At 31.6% G+C, this 15,521-nt stretch overlaps 2 protein-coding genes across 2 annotated transcripts; both read left to right on the top strand.

The window, feature by feature from the left end:
• Positions 1–1,686: 1,686 nt before the first annotated feature.
• Positions 1,687–9,295, top strand: LOC103309478. The gene is made up of 3 exons (XM_008184993.1): positions 1,687–1,765; positions 8,419–8,802; positions 9,084–9,295. Exons 1-3 carry the CDS (start codon positions 1,687–1,689, stop codon positions 9,293–9,295), a joined length of 675 nt encoding a protein of 224 aa, XP_008183215.1.
• A 1,304-nt stretch (positions 9,296–10,599) lies between these two features.
• Positions 10,600–12,538, top strand: LOC100159445 (zinc finger protein 271). Its single transcript, XM_016804452.2, has one exon. The coding sequence runs from the start codon at positions 10,676–10,678 to the stop codon at positions 12,392–12,394; it is 1,719 nt and encodes a 572-aa protein (XP_016659941.1). The 5' UTR covers positions 10,600–10,675; the 3' UTR covers positions 12,395–12,538.
• The last annotated feature ends 2,983 nt before the right edge of the window (positions 12,539–15,521 follow it).

Genomic DNA, 15,521 nt, shown 5'->3' with positions numbered 1-15,521 from the left:
CAAAGTCAATCGGTTTTGCCCTCGTCTGTTCAGTAGTGGACTCCTGGTTAGGATCACAAGGTTTGGCAAACGTCGGGTCAACGGTCCCGAATTTTTCTTCACGCTTCGCGCGCATACGCTCAAAGTCTCAGATATCTGACAGCAGTTCATCGTGGTTGGAGTGATGACGACTATACACCCAATCGGTCAGCGGTTGAGACCTCAACCCTTCAAGGATGTATTCATAAGGTTTATGCCCAGTTCGCCGACAAATGATATTGGCGACATGCTTTGTTGCATTGCAATAAAACTATAATAGGTACTATCATAACCTGTTAATTTATTTTATCGTGAGTATAACAGGTATCTATCAGCTATGATAAATATTATATCGGCAAAGTTAAGAAATCTGTAAACTTATTTAATGGTGAGTATATGATAGTATTATAGGTACCTATCACATGATAATTGACATCCATCAATATATTATATATATATTATATATATATATATATATATATAACATAAAAGTCCACTGTGGCTTTCAAATAATGATTAGGTATAATTTTAGTTTGTAGTTTTATCTCTCTGCGTGAGGTAGGTACTGCAATAAAATTTATTCCTACACATTTAATTTTTTTATTTAATGTATAATAATATAATGTACATGATAAATATATGTAATGTAAATACAATTAAAAATATAAGTGTCATAATATTATTCTTAGGGTCGGACGGAGATGATGACAAAATAGTTATATTCGGTACTGAAGGCTTCTTAAGAAGACTCGGCACGGCTGAAGTTATTTTTTTGGATGGTACTTTTAAATCAGCTCTTAAGTTATTTCTTCAGATTTACACGTTACATTGTTTTGTGCAAGGAATTATGGTACCAATGATAATTGTTTAAGTATTTAAAATGTTAAAGAAAGGTACGAAAAATATTTATTTTCACTATCTGGGTGATCAATGGAACATACTATTACAACTATTTAAAATAATGTGTAGACAAATGGATAGCATATTTATATCTATCCATATTTTAAATAATTATATTTTACTATTTCTGGTTAAGAGAAAACGAAATTACTCTAATTGAGTATATTGATACCATAAAATATCATATTCGCATATAACAATTTTTATTTTTATTTATACTTTTTATTTTTATATCGACTATGCAATATGTTTCCTTATTTATTATAATTAAACAGGAATTTGGAAAATATGATGACCATTATACCTATATTTTTTAAAATTACATTTATACTTTTTATTATTATAACGATTATGTAATATTTAATATTTAACTTATGTAATATAATTTTATAACTGAACTGTATTTCTTCAAATTGAGTGTTGGCAAACTGAGTGTCGGCAAACTGGGTGTCGGCGAACTGGGAATACACCATTCATAAAATGTCAGATTGAGCGAACGGCACAGCCCGATTTTGGCGTAGAAATAGTCAATCGTCGACTCGTTCGGTTCCTGCACGCGCGTCTCGAGCTCTCGCCACAGGTCGGCTTTGCGCAAAGTGCGCACGAACGTTCATACGAAGCTCCGGACAAAGGTGACCCAGTCTTCAAGCAAATACCAGCTCCGTGCGGCTTCAGTGACGTGCGAACGGACGTAGAGTATAAACGGTATCGTAGTGGCCACTGGTTAACTTGTGCTAGCCCGTCTACCGAACTGATCCAGTCTTCTGCATGGCTGCTGGATTCATGTCCCGTGAACAACCAAATAGACGTTCTGACATCAGGAAGTATACGGTAGTTGACGGACGAGGTCAGTGTCGAAGTAGCGTTTGGTACCGAGGGAGACTGCGCCGGAGCACCCGTCGATTCTAATCGTTGGAGTCGCTCGGTCAATCTCGCTACGGTATTAAACAGTTCCGTGTACGAAGGAGTTTCGATGACCTGAGGATTCTCGTCATGGTGTTGACGATCTTTGGTGCAGACCAAACACGGAACGAACAACGGCTTTGACAACGTCGCGATAACGATGAGGACGCGGTTACGTCATTATTATAATGATCCGCTTGACACCTATACTGTACAGTAGAGTGGTACCCACTTGTTCATATTTTTTTTATTATTTACTAATTAATAATAATAATAATAATAATAATGATATTTTTATTTGGTTATAAAATAATTAAACATAAAACATGCAATGTAATAGTACCTAACAATGTTACACAAAAACACGTCATTACTAAAATAGTAACTGATTATATAATAACAGAAATATTTGGCCCAATTCACCACTGAAGTGAAACCTCGTATTGGTGAGTTGGAGTCCTACAAATTAATTAATTAATTATATATTAACATTTAGTTGAACAAGAAAAAATAAAAATAAAATAAAAGTAAAAACAAAAATATAGTAATAAACAATTATAGAATAATAGATAAAGAAAAGAAAAGATAGTGGTTATTTGATTTTTGTATGCAAGAAAGATATAGGATAATTAGAAAACAAGTAGAAAATTAAGTTATGTCGTATGAATTTTTTAGCCATATTTTTATAAGAAGTTTGAATTTTGAGTATGATCGACAATTTAAGATATGAGGAGGGACGTTATTATTTTAAAAGTTCAAGGCTTACCTATACTTTACCGAAGTATCTACTGTATTTCAAAGTTTTGATTGTAGGAATAGTTAATTTGTCATTTTGGCGAGTTGTCCGCGTGATCTGTTTGAATTCTATTATTTTTAGTTTATATGTAAAATATAATGAATTTTTATAAAATAACTGTTTTACGTCGAAAGCATTCATATCTTTAAAAAGTTTTTCTGAGGAGTAGGTTTTAGGTTTTTTTAGAATTATTTTTATAATACTTTTTTGTGCTATTAATTATTTGTTTTGCACCACTATTCCAAGTCCGCCCCAGGCGGTAATGCCATATTGTAATAATGATTGGGTCAATGCAAAATAAACCATGCGTAACATAGGTTTATCAAGTACTTTTTTAGCGTTTATATAGAAGTGATTAAGTTTCCGCATTTTTATTATTAAACTTTGAATTTGAATATCCCATTTCATATGTTGATCGAATATTATGCCTAGATATTTAATATTATCAGTTTTTTTGATTATATCGCACAAGTAATTTTTAGTCTGAGTTTTACAGTTCGGATTATGTATTTTAATTTCATTTATTAACGGTTGGGTTCTTTTGTCCTGTGTAAAGGTTACAAATTTTGTTTTGTTAAAATTTAGTCGCAATTTGTGCTCATAAAGTTATGTTTTAAATAGTACCTATTTTAGCAACCCAAGTCCCAACGCTATTAGTCTATATTGCATTAATGATTTCCCTAAGTTACCTGGGACTTGTTACCCGCCTACCTAGTTTTGCTAACTCATTTTCCCATTTTTTATTAAGTATTTTTTTTTTGGCAATGTCTGCAAATAAAAGTGACAACTAAAATTATTAATATTTACTAAGATCATCATCTAATATAAGGTTACAAATGGAATAATCCTACATTCCTACCTAAATATTATTTTGTTATACTTATACGTTTTTTCTATTTTATTCTTCTATAGAGGGAGTAACAATCGCCGGCTACCTTAAGAAAATAATTACTCCCGGCGATTATTACTCCCTAGATAAAGAGGAGTTAAACTATAGAGGGAGTAATAATCGCCGGCTAACTTAGGAAATAATTACTCCCGTCGATTTTTACTCCCTAGATAAAGAGGAGTAAAAATATAGAGGGAGTAATAATCGCCGACTAGCTTAGGAAATAATTACTCCCGGCGATTTTTACTCCTCAGTAAAAATCGCCAGGGAGTAAAAATCACCTGTTACAGATTATGCCGGACGACTATTGATACCAGTCGGATGTATCGGTTGGTCGTACGTGGCTCGACCTGCTACACGTCAATTATTTGTAAGTATAATTATTATTATGAGTATTTTTCAAAGCCTTGCACGTGACTTTTTCAATGTGGACATTAAAAAATAGAGTGCGATCAAATGTGACACCTAGGTCAACAGCATTTCTACCAGAAAAATGTTAATCTGATACCATCAACTATGCCGAATAGGAACGATATGAGAACGCGTGGATGAAATATGATGACACTTTGGAATACAAAGCTCCAAGCCAAGCTGTCTAGACCAAGTTACCAGGGCATTAAGTTCGCTCTGTACTGTTTAGTTTTTTTTGCACTGTCTGTATCGGATAATTGATTATCGATGGAAGACCAATGAAATAGCAACTGATAAGCCTTTTAAAAATCACGCAATATACATAATCTATAGTTTTTAAAATGTTGATCGATATGATTTAGAGTATCGGTCGATGACAACGTTGATTCTGCGTTTTTGGATCAGTCTAAAATAATGAATAAACGTAATATTATAAAAAGTACTAGTGACTTGGCTTATAAACATTGTATTGATTAAATGTTTAATGTCTATAACTAGACTAAAATAATAATTCAAATGTCAGATGGTAAATACTAAATGTATAATATTGTGTATATCACAATAATAATTATACCTATATCATACCTACCTGGCTACCTATTTCACATCTATAAAACGCGTCAGGTACTTTCTGTTTCGTGAAATGAACAACGTTTGCATCCATTTCAAGAAATGCAACCAGGTTTCTCGACTTTACATAATTGCATACACATTATGGATAATATTTCGTGATATGGATACCTATATAAAGTATAAACTACCTATTCATAAAGAAACATGTGCCGTCATGGCATCATTTGGATATCCGTGTAGCGAAATAATAATAACATTAAAACAAATTTAGTTTTTTCAATTTAATTTATTTGGCAATCTTTTTCTATTGATTTGTCTAATTTAGATTTATGTAAGTATAATAAAATATTTGTTTTTGAGTTAAAAATTAAAAAAAAGTACTATTATTGCTAACAAAGTAAAATCTGTAATAGTATAGTATAATAAATTATAAATACGTAATAAAATAGTACATTTATTTTTCCACTCAGAATGGTTTGCCGTACGTCGTCGTCGTATGCAATGATTTATCATAAAATTCAAATTTAACACATCCATTATAGTGACCAAGATTATAATATGACAATAATAATAATATACACTCAAAACTTGGGTTTCTTGGTCAAAAAACTCGAAAATCAAATACAAGGTTTTTGATATGTTGTGCTTATTGTATTTTATACATATTAAAAATACAATAATATGTTTTTTTTAAGCGTTTAGTTTTCAAATTCTTACAAAGTTTTTCAAAATCCCGAAAGTGTCTAAACGAATATTATATTTAAATACCGGGCTACACATTTTAATGTTTATTTTTATTAATAATGTTTTATTATATCATATGTTTAACTTTTACTATTATTACCTAAAATGTATTTTTTAAATTTATTTTAATAAGTTTGCGTATTATATCAACGAGAATAAATTACATTCTAAATTAATCATATTTTAACATTTAAATGAGCAGGAAATAACTGAATAGCCTGCAAGTATTCTGTAGCTTGTAGGTATAGGTAGTAATTAGGTACCCAATGTAAAACAATAATTAATAATATAGATAAGTGCAGTATTCGCTTGGTATGAATATCTATCAAAACATAAATTAGACATGGCGCTTGCTGCTCACAAACAAGTTAAAAAGTTAAAAAATACTTAAGCGTTACAAACATTTACATTTTCACATATTTTATAGTTATTGATAATATAACTTAATATAATTATATTATTACAAACATTTAAATTATTTTCTATAGATTTTATAATATAAGGTAAGTTGGTTTTAGGTGACTATATAATGACTTTAATTGAAAATAATAATACTGTAAAATATACTTAATAATTAGTATATTTATTGGCTGACAGACCGTCTTTACTAAGATTCGTTTTTCTTATCCAATAATTATATACAATAGGTATGCACATTCATAACAGTCACTCAGACTTTCAAAATACGGATTACGAAGCTATATTATATCGGTGTAATTCAGTTTTAGATCTTGATGGGGTACTGAATATTGTAAGCACTTGATACATTGTTGAATTTGGTACACGCTACTATCTAAACTTTTCTGATAACTCTGAGAACAATATTTAATAATTTGGTCATAATCAGTTTTTGAGTCCATCAACTGCAAAATAATATTTGAATAACAAACAAATAACTAAATAAAATATAATTTTCCCTTGTTAAAAAAAAAAAGTACACAGGAAAACAGTTGGGTTAATTATTCTATAGTTACACTTTAACTGCGTTATTTCTGTAACATTGTTTTGTCACGGCAACACTAATTTTAAACAAAAAAATTATTCGTTTTTCGTGAGCCAAAACAAAATTCATGTGTTAGTGCTACTTTATATGGGTAGAAATAATAAAATTAAAGCACTCACCATTTCTCAAGCGGAATCATGATTGAACTTTTATTGAAATCGGTCAGGTAGTTTCTGAGATTAGGCGTTAATAAAAACTTATTTTACATTTATATATGGATAGATATAAGAGATAAATAAATTATAAAACGAATTATACTTAAAAATGCATACCTCTCCCGAGACAGGGGGTGCGTATAAATATTCACGCATCGATGCATTTTTACAATATGATATTTTGTATAAATAAATTTTTTTGCTATAGTAGAGCATATGGGTGTGTTCGTGCCGTCACTGTATTGTTTCGTACGCTATACTCACACACCGTACGACCTGTAGTTATTGTGTGCATAATATGTGTATAGCAACTCTACAGAAGTGGACGGGGTCGCCAAGCAAGACTAAAGAGAGCTGGTATGTGGTGCTTGTGTTAGTGTGTATAAGTGTTACCAAGATCCTTATACTACTAAAATATGATTTGTAGGAAATGCAAATAAATATACGCATCTTAACTCCGATGATAATAATATTTGGTAAAAATATATTGAGTACAATCACAAGATTACAACATAAAAAGTAATAATTTGAATAAGATTAATAAATTAAGGCCCAACAAGAGGTTATGTATAATAATTACGGGCTACGGCAATAGTTGCCTGGTTAGCCCAATCAAAACAACAAATTAATACAAATAATATAATAGCCCTTATGACTAAACCGTATAAAAAATAATAGTAAAAAAGGAGACATGAGAATATACTAAACAATATTGATACGAAAAAAAAAAAGATGGGTTAGTGGATGTCGCTCTGCGGTACAGTATGTTACAAGTGGGTCACTGTAATGGATAGTGTTAAATTTGAATTCAATGATATTATATCAATGTATAAGAAAAACGATTCTGAGGGAAAACGGTCATTCGACCTATGATGTTACTAACTATATTTGATGATATTATTGTGAACAAGGTAATTTATAAATAAACTATTTACGTGAAACCTTGTTTTAAATTTTAAATCCTTAGCTTTAAAAGTTGAACATTTAATACATTTTCATTATAATTACTAAATTTTAAATTTGATAAATTTTGTCAAAATACGAACTTTAAATGCTTATAATAAAAAAATGGTGTCTATGTATTTTTAATATTTATAAAATGCTATTTTAATAATATATCAGTAGCCTTGCATTAAATACACTCTTTTTTACTCAACAAATAAAATTTTATTGATATTTATAGAAAGAAAACAAAAAAAATTGAAAACTGACAGTGTCAGTGAACAGCTTAAAAAGTGTCCAAATATTTTCAAAATTTGATGGTGAATACAAAATGAAAATATAAACACTCAGTAAAATTTACATGTATCTACAGTTACTGGTTTTTGAATAACAATAAAATCGAGAAATCGAATGAATATCCAATCTTATAAAAATATTAACTTAAAACACTCACAAAAATTGAATTTGATTTGATTGTAGACTTTTTTTTTTTTATAAAGGTATAAAACTTATAAGGAATCTTCTATGACATTTGAAAATCTTAAATTTCAAAAGAAATTTTTTTATAAATTTTCAACTCCTAATAATTTGGTAATTTTCGTGGTTTTTCCGTATTTTGTCAAGATTTGAACTTTAAATGCTTATAAAAAAAAACTGTGTCTATGAATTTTTAATATTTTTTAAATGTCATTGTAACAATATAGTAGGAGCCTTGTATTAAATGTTCAAGCTTTTTTACCGAACAAATAATGTTTTATTAGCATTTATTGATAAAAGACTTATAAAACTGAAAATGTTCCTGAACAGTTCAAAACAAATCAAAATATTTTGAATAATGTATCGTGTATAGAAAAAGCAGGTTTGCTGCCTCAAACCGTGATGACAGACACATAAAAAAAAACACACACTTCATTATAATATCAATACAATCATCGTTCCACTCAGAATCTAAAAAACTCACAGTTTTGTGGAGCACAGTCTGGCCAGCTGGTTCTATAATAGCTGTAATAATGTAATAACTGGCAAAAGAATAATTATAATTTGACTGAGATATTAATTGGCCTTTATGGCTTACAATGGCAAGCACACCCTGTAGGGCCGACAATATTTCAAAAAGCTGAACCTTTGATAAACGATATAACTCAGGATGAAACTGATAAAGCAATAGACAGCCTCGATAATTGGAAGGCTCACGGATCAGACAACATCCAAGCAGAGTTGATAAAATATAGTGGGAAAGAAACATGGTATTTCATATTTAATGTCTGTCAGAAGACGTGGCGTGGGGAGCAGATGCGTAGAAGTTGGAAGGAGATCATAATCTTACCTCTACATAAGAAGGGTGTCAAAACAGATTGTTCTAATTATAGAGGTATATCCCTGTTAAATACGGCATACAAAGTTTTTTCTAAGGTGTTACTGAGCCGATTAACATCATATGCAGAAGAGTGCCTAGGAGAGTACCAATGTGAGTTAAAGGAAAGTCGACAGTGGAACAGCTTTCAATAATTGAACAAATCATTGAGAAGAAATATGAATATCGTCAGAATTTTTGGCAGATATTTGTGAATTTTAGAAAAGCATATGACAGGATTCATAGAGAGTGTCTGTACAATATTATGGAAGAATTTGGAATACCTAATAAGCTTATATCACTCACCAAAATGTGTATGGAAGGGACAAAATACCAAGTAAGGGTAGACAGCATACTATCTGACGCCTGTTAAGTAGAAACTTGCCTTAAACAAGGTGATGCACTATCCCCGCCACTGTTTAACTTGGCACTTGAAAAGGCGGTGAGAATGATGCAAAATGCAGAAAGTGGGGTAGCGGTCAATGAACATCGAGTGCAGGTTTTACGATTTTCGGATGATTTGATCATACTTGGTGAATCACTGGGGGATGCTTTAGATCTAACCATGGCTCTCGAAAACGCCGCAGAAAAAGTAGGGTTATCTTAAAACTATGGGAGTAAAAGAATGGGAGGAAATTATCCAAGATCGAGAAAAATGGAGGGCCATAGTGTTGGCGGCAAAAATTCTAATAGAGTTATAAACGACAGTGATGATAATGATGATGATTTATGGCTGACAATAATAATAATAATAATATATTCAGCCATTAGCACCGATAAAAACAATATAATAATGACTCAACACACGGTAGCTATACAAGATTGACTGTAAAATATAATAGTAAAAAACGAGCGGTGACAGGTGCACAAGAACAAAAATGTATAGTGAGAAAAAAAACACTCAGAGATTAGCTCCTACAGATTGATAATAATAAAAGAAAAGCTTCTGCGATTCACCACATAAGTTTGACCTTTTAATGAGTCTCATTGACGGTCTGTTGCGCACTGGCTGGTCAGAAACAGGGTGGCCGGATTAATTAATTTTACGTGAACCGGACTGTCAGCGTCGTTCGAGCGTCGTACCTTGTTATATGATATAATTATTCATAGGTGATACGGTTACTATTGTGCAATAATAGCAGACGACCGAAGTTCAATTAATGACTATTATATTTAAAACAAACCGAGCGCATGTGTGAGTGTAGCGGCGTGAACAGGGTGTAATAAAGGGCCACATCCTATAATAGAAACTGCCTACAGTTGTTAAAACGATTATGGGTATAGTTGGGTTTAGGGATTACCTACTGTCTGGGGAATTGATTGTATTTTGAGGATTGCACAAATAATAATTTGTTTGGGATGGCTAGTAAAAATATACTTTGCTTAAGATTTCAATTTTATGTATAGACAGACCTAGGCCGTGGGGACGACGGTCGACGGAACACTGTATTCGATCAAATAGTGGCCAAATCGAAGGCTGTCATTGAGCAGTTGACTATATAAGATAATTGAAAATTGCGGCAGTCAAATAAAAACACTTTAATTTGACATTTGTTAACATAATATAGGTGAAACAACTGTTCAACTGTATTTCGTCCATCATGTTGCCATGCCTAAAGAATTTATTTTAAGCTCACTTCCCGCCCTTGTCATAACCTTGCCCACTACTGTTATAAATCAAGTGCCCCCTCCATACACAGATTTTGGATCTGCCTTGGTATAATATTATATTGTATTTTGAATATCTAATAAATTACCTTTAACAGTAAAAATTGGCTTAAATATCTGATTGAAGTCAATTCTAACTGACCATAATAATAACATAATAATATAGTAACCAAGTAATTAAAATAAACTAATACGTGTTATTATAGGCACAAAACAAATAAGTTGTAATATAAGAACAGAAGTTATCTATAGTTTAAAAGCTCCCATTAAATATTTTATGAAAACTATATTTTAGTAATTTGGATTTAATGACTCTAAAATGAATGACCTAACTGTTTGTCCTGGAAAGAGAAAGAACTCGTGTGATGTTTGCGATAAATCATTCAGTGAAAGTGGCAAATTGACTACACATCGACGTACCCACACAGGAGAGAAACCATTTGCATGCGATATATGCGATAAATCTTTCAGTCAGAGTTGCAATTTGACAACACATCGACGTACCCACACAGGAGAGAAACCATATGCGTGTGATGTATGCGAAAAATCATTCAGTAAAAGTGGCACATTGACGAGTCATCGACGGACTCACACAGGAGAGAAACCATACATTTGTGATGTATGTGATAAATCATTCAGTGAAAGTGGCAAATTGACTACACATCGACGTACCCACACAGGAGAGAAACCATATGCGTGTGATGTATGCGAAAAATCATTCAGTGGAAGTGACACATTGAAGAAACATCGACGTACCCACACAGGAGAGAAACCATATGCGTGTGATGTATGCGAAAAATCATTCAGTGAAAGTGACATATTGAAGAAACATCGACGTACCCACACAGGAGAGAAACCATATGCGTGTGATGTATGCGAAAAATCATTCAGTGGAAGTGACACATTGAAGAAACATCGACGTACCCACACAGGAGAGAAACCATATGCGTGTGATGTATGCGAAAAATCATTCAGTGAAAGTGGCACATTGAAGAAACATCGACGTACCCACATGGGTGAGAAACCATATGCGTGTGATGTATGCGAAAAATCATTCAGTGAAAGTGGCACATTGACGAGTCATCGACGGACCCATACAGGAGAAAAACCATACGCGTGTGATGTATGCGAAAAATCATTCAGTGGAAGTGACATATTGAAGAAACATCGACGTACCCACACAGGAGAGAAACCATTTGCGTGCGATATATGTGATAAATCTTTCAGTCAGAGTTGCAATTTGACAACACATCGACGGACCCACACGGGTGAGAAACCATATGCGTGTGATGTATGCGAAAAATCATTCAGTGAATGTGGCACATTGACGAGTCATCGACGGACCCACACGGGTGAGAAACCATATGTGTGTGATGTATGCGAAAAATCATTCAGTAAAAGTGGCACATTGACGAGTCATCGACGGACCCATACAGGAGAAAAACCATACGTGTGTGATGTATGCGACATGTCTTTCAGTCAAATTGGCTCATTGACAACACATCGACGGACCCACACGGGTGAGAAACCATATGCGTGTGATGTATGCGAAAAATCATTCAGTGAATGTGGCACATTGACGAGTCATCGACGGACCCATACAGGAGAAAAACCATACGCGTGTGATGTATGCGACATGTCTTTCAGTAAAAGTGGCACATTGACGAGTCATCGACGGACCCATACAGGAGAAAAACCATACGCGTGTGATGTATGCGACATGTCTTTCAGTAAAAATTTCACATTGACGAGTCATCGACGTACCCACACAGGAGAGAAACCATTTGCGTGCGATATATGTGATAAATCTTTCAGTCAGAGTTGCAATTTGACAACACATCGACGGACCCACACGGGTGAGAAACCATATGCGTGTGATGTATGCGAAAAATCATTCAGTAAAAGTGGCACATTGACGAGTCATCGACGGACCCATACAGGAGAAAAACCATACGTGTGTGATGTATGCGACATGTCTTTCAGTCAAATTGGCTCATTGACGAGTCATCGATGGACCCACACTGGCCAGAAACCATAAATAAATCAGATTATCATATTAGGGTAGCACAGTTAATGGGTTCATTTTGTCATGTTATTATTTCTTAATATTAAATTGCTAATTTGTCATAATCATACACAAATATTACATTTTTTATGAATGTTTGTTAAAAATCCTGGTGGTTTTCAATGTCAACTATATTACATTAACTATCCAAAAAAATGATTGCTTATACAAAAATAGAGTAGAGGCGATCGAATTCAAATTATTTTTCAAAATTTAAATTAGATTTTTAGATGGATAATTATTTTTTGTCAGCTTATTGGGATTTGTTATTGGAGTAGGTATTTAAAAAATATTTTTGAGTGCTTTACATGACTTATGTATTTATTAGTGTACGAGTGTTATTGAACAATGAACATATTATATGGTCGCTACTCACTACATCCACAAACATATTAACCACACTCACACACTAATATCTAATAATCATTAGTGTACATTTTACAACTAACGCAAATATTACAGAGGCGTGTATCTATAGTTACCCTTAAAAGTGCATTTTTTTGTACCGATTTCCACTAAACTACCTAGTGCAAAATGCACTAGTTTTCCTATATCAAATGTACCAAGTGCACTTACATATTATTTACACGATTGAAATACCGAACTGTAAATTAGGTAAATATGTAACCATGTAGGTAAATAAAAAAAATTAAAAAATTCATATAGTTATTAGTAAATAATAAAAAAAATATGTACAAGTAGGTACCACTCTACTGTACAGTATAGGTGTCAAGCATATCATCATAATAATGGATGTGCTCTATTTTAATTCAATGATAAGTCATTGTATACAAAAACGATTCTGAGGGGAGATGTTGTGTCAGCTTAGCATATTTGTATAAATATTCAAATTAGACATTGGAAAAAAAACGAATAATTATCAAAAATATCTCATGGCTATAAAAATCGTAACTTACAATTGAACTTTTTCTTTTTGATAGAGTAGTAGCTCTAAATAAATAGCTCTACAAGGGTCAAAATAGTTTAAAAATTGTACCATGTAAGGAAAATACTAACAAATAAATATTTGGTGAACATTTCAAGAGTCTTACGATTTTTCGTTTTGGAAAAAGATCAAATGTTAGATATTGGGAATTCGATTGCTAACCGCTGAATATCAAATATCGTAAAAATCATTAGTTTAAATACTTTTAAAAAATGTATGTTTTGATTAAGTATTTTTTTTTTATTTTATTATAAGTTAAAATATTTTTTGGCGATTTTCTATTTTAATTTTTAATTTTAGCTGTGATAAACAAAACATATGAGTTTTTAGTTGAAAAATAATTTACATAATTTAAACATTTCTCTTACCTATAAATTGTACAAGAAAAGTACATAGTTTTAAAATTTTAACGTGCATGGAAAATGTTTATTGTAACTTTTATATTGTATTAGATTATTGTTTTTTTTAATTACAACATTGTATCAAAAATTGATAAATTAAAATTAATTGATTAAGTAAATTTATGTCGTATCTATTACATAAAAGCTCAGATATTTATCTACAAAACGATTTTGGTTTTGGCGAAAATTTATATAATATTTATTTTTTATATTATGTACATGAAAATTGAACCATACAGCGCTATCTGTGCGTTCTTGCTTTGGTTTCTAACACGAATTTTCTGTCGGCAGATCTTGTTGTAAGACGAATGACGATATAATTTCGTGAAGTGTGGCAACTGGAAACTTATCGTTTGATGGGTATTGCATTGACTTAGTAAATATTATCTTAACAATCAGTAGGTCATTAGTATTTATTAACTTCACATTCATTAAATGATTAAAAACCAAAGGTAATAACAACTTAGATAACATTAGAGGAATGACACCGAACATGTCCGGAGCGAATAAATATGGTCTGGAATTATTGCATCCGCCTGATGTCATTTTTAGATGTAAAACACGGGAAACATATTGGTTTTTATTATTTCAATCTAAATAATGAAACGTATGAATACTTTTAGACTACACTACTATAGTATTAAACGTTTTTTGAAGACGAAATTGTCACCAATTAAATAAATGTGTTTACAAGAATATACGACTTCTGTACTAAGAAATATAATATTGTTTAAAAAAATAAAACTACTTTCGATTTATATATATTGTACAATAATATAATATCTGTTGAAAATATATTTAATATATTATATAATGTTACAACATATTGGCTATTGCATAATATAATGTGCATCATATTGTTATTGTTAATGTCAATCACGCCACCGAGTATTTTTGTAACAGAGTCTGGAGTCATAAGGTCACTTATATATAAAAACGACCAAATGCACTCTGTATAGGCACTGCACTATAGCAATGGCGTATTTAGGAATTTTAAAACGGTGGGGGGGAGGGTGAAATTTATAATAATAGGTACACTCAATAATTACGAATACAATATACATTTTTAAAATCACCTAACTTGTTGAGATTAGTGTGGATCAAGGTGAAATAACAATTAACACAAATTGTATAGTACCTAATAGCATTTATTATAAATTCATACTAACGACAATCCCGTGTTAATACGATAAACAAAAAAAAACAGTTATAATACAAAATCCCGTTTTCTATTTTTTTGGATTCTCAGTTCATCGATAACCTTATCTGACATGATAATTGTATTGACCGGTGACATGGAAATAAAGCTAAAACATTAAGAGTCCGCATTAAAATAGTTAAACTAATGTTAAGCGCCGGAATTCGACTTGTAAAAATGTAAAATCAGTTATCGGTTAAGCGTAACCGAGGTTTAAACTATGATTGTAAAATGGGCCCTAAGTGGGTAAGTCAGTTATGATAAACAAAGTATATAATAATTACTATTTAATTTATAGTTATTATTCAATATTAGATAGGAAAATTGATAAAATATTTACTTCTGTCATACTATTTATTAGATAAGACTTAATACTTGATAAAAACTTGAAAAACATCGTTCAGGTGTATAGCAGTTGATACAGGCAAAGTAAAAAATATTTTTAAGAATTCATGAATATTTGGATAAAACTTTTTATCACAAATATCTAAAGCATGTAACCCAGAGGTGAATACAATTTTTCAGTCACTAAAAATAAACCCATGCCCTATGGTA

Source organism: Acyrthosiphon pisum, chromosome X, assembly GCF_005508785.2.
Source record: "Acyrthosiphon pisum isolate AL4f chromosome X, pea_aphid_22Mar2018_4r6ur, whole genome shotgun sequence".
NCBI classification, from domain to species: Eukaryota; Metazoa; Arthropoda; class Insecta; order Hemiptera; family Aphididae; genus Acyrthosiphon; species Acyrthosiphon pisum.
This window is presented reverse-complemented; position numbering and strand designations above follow the sequence as displayed.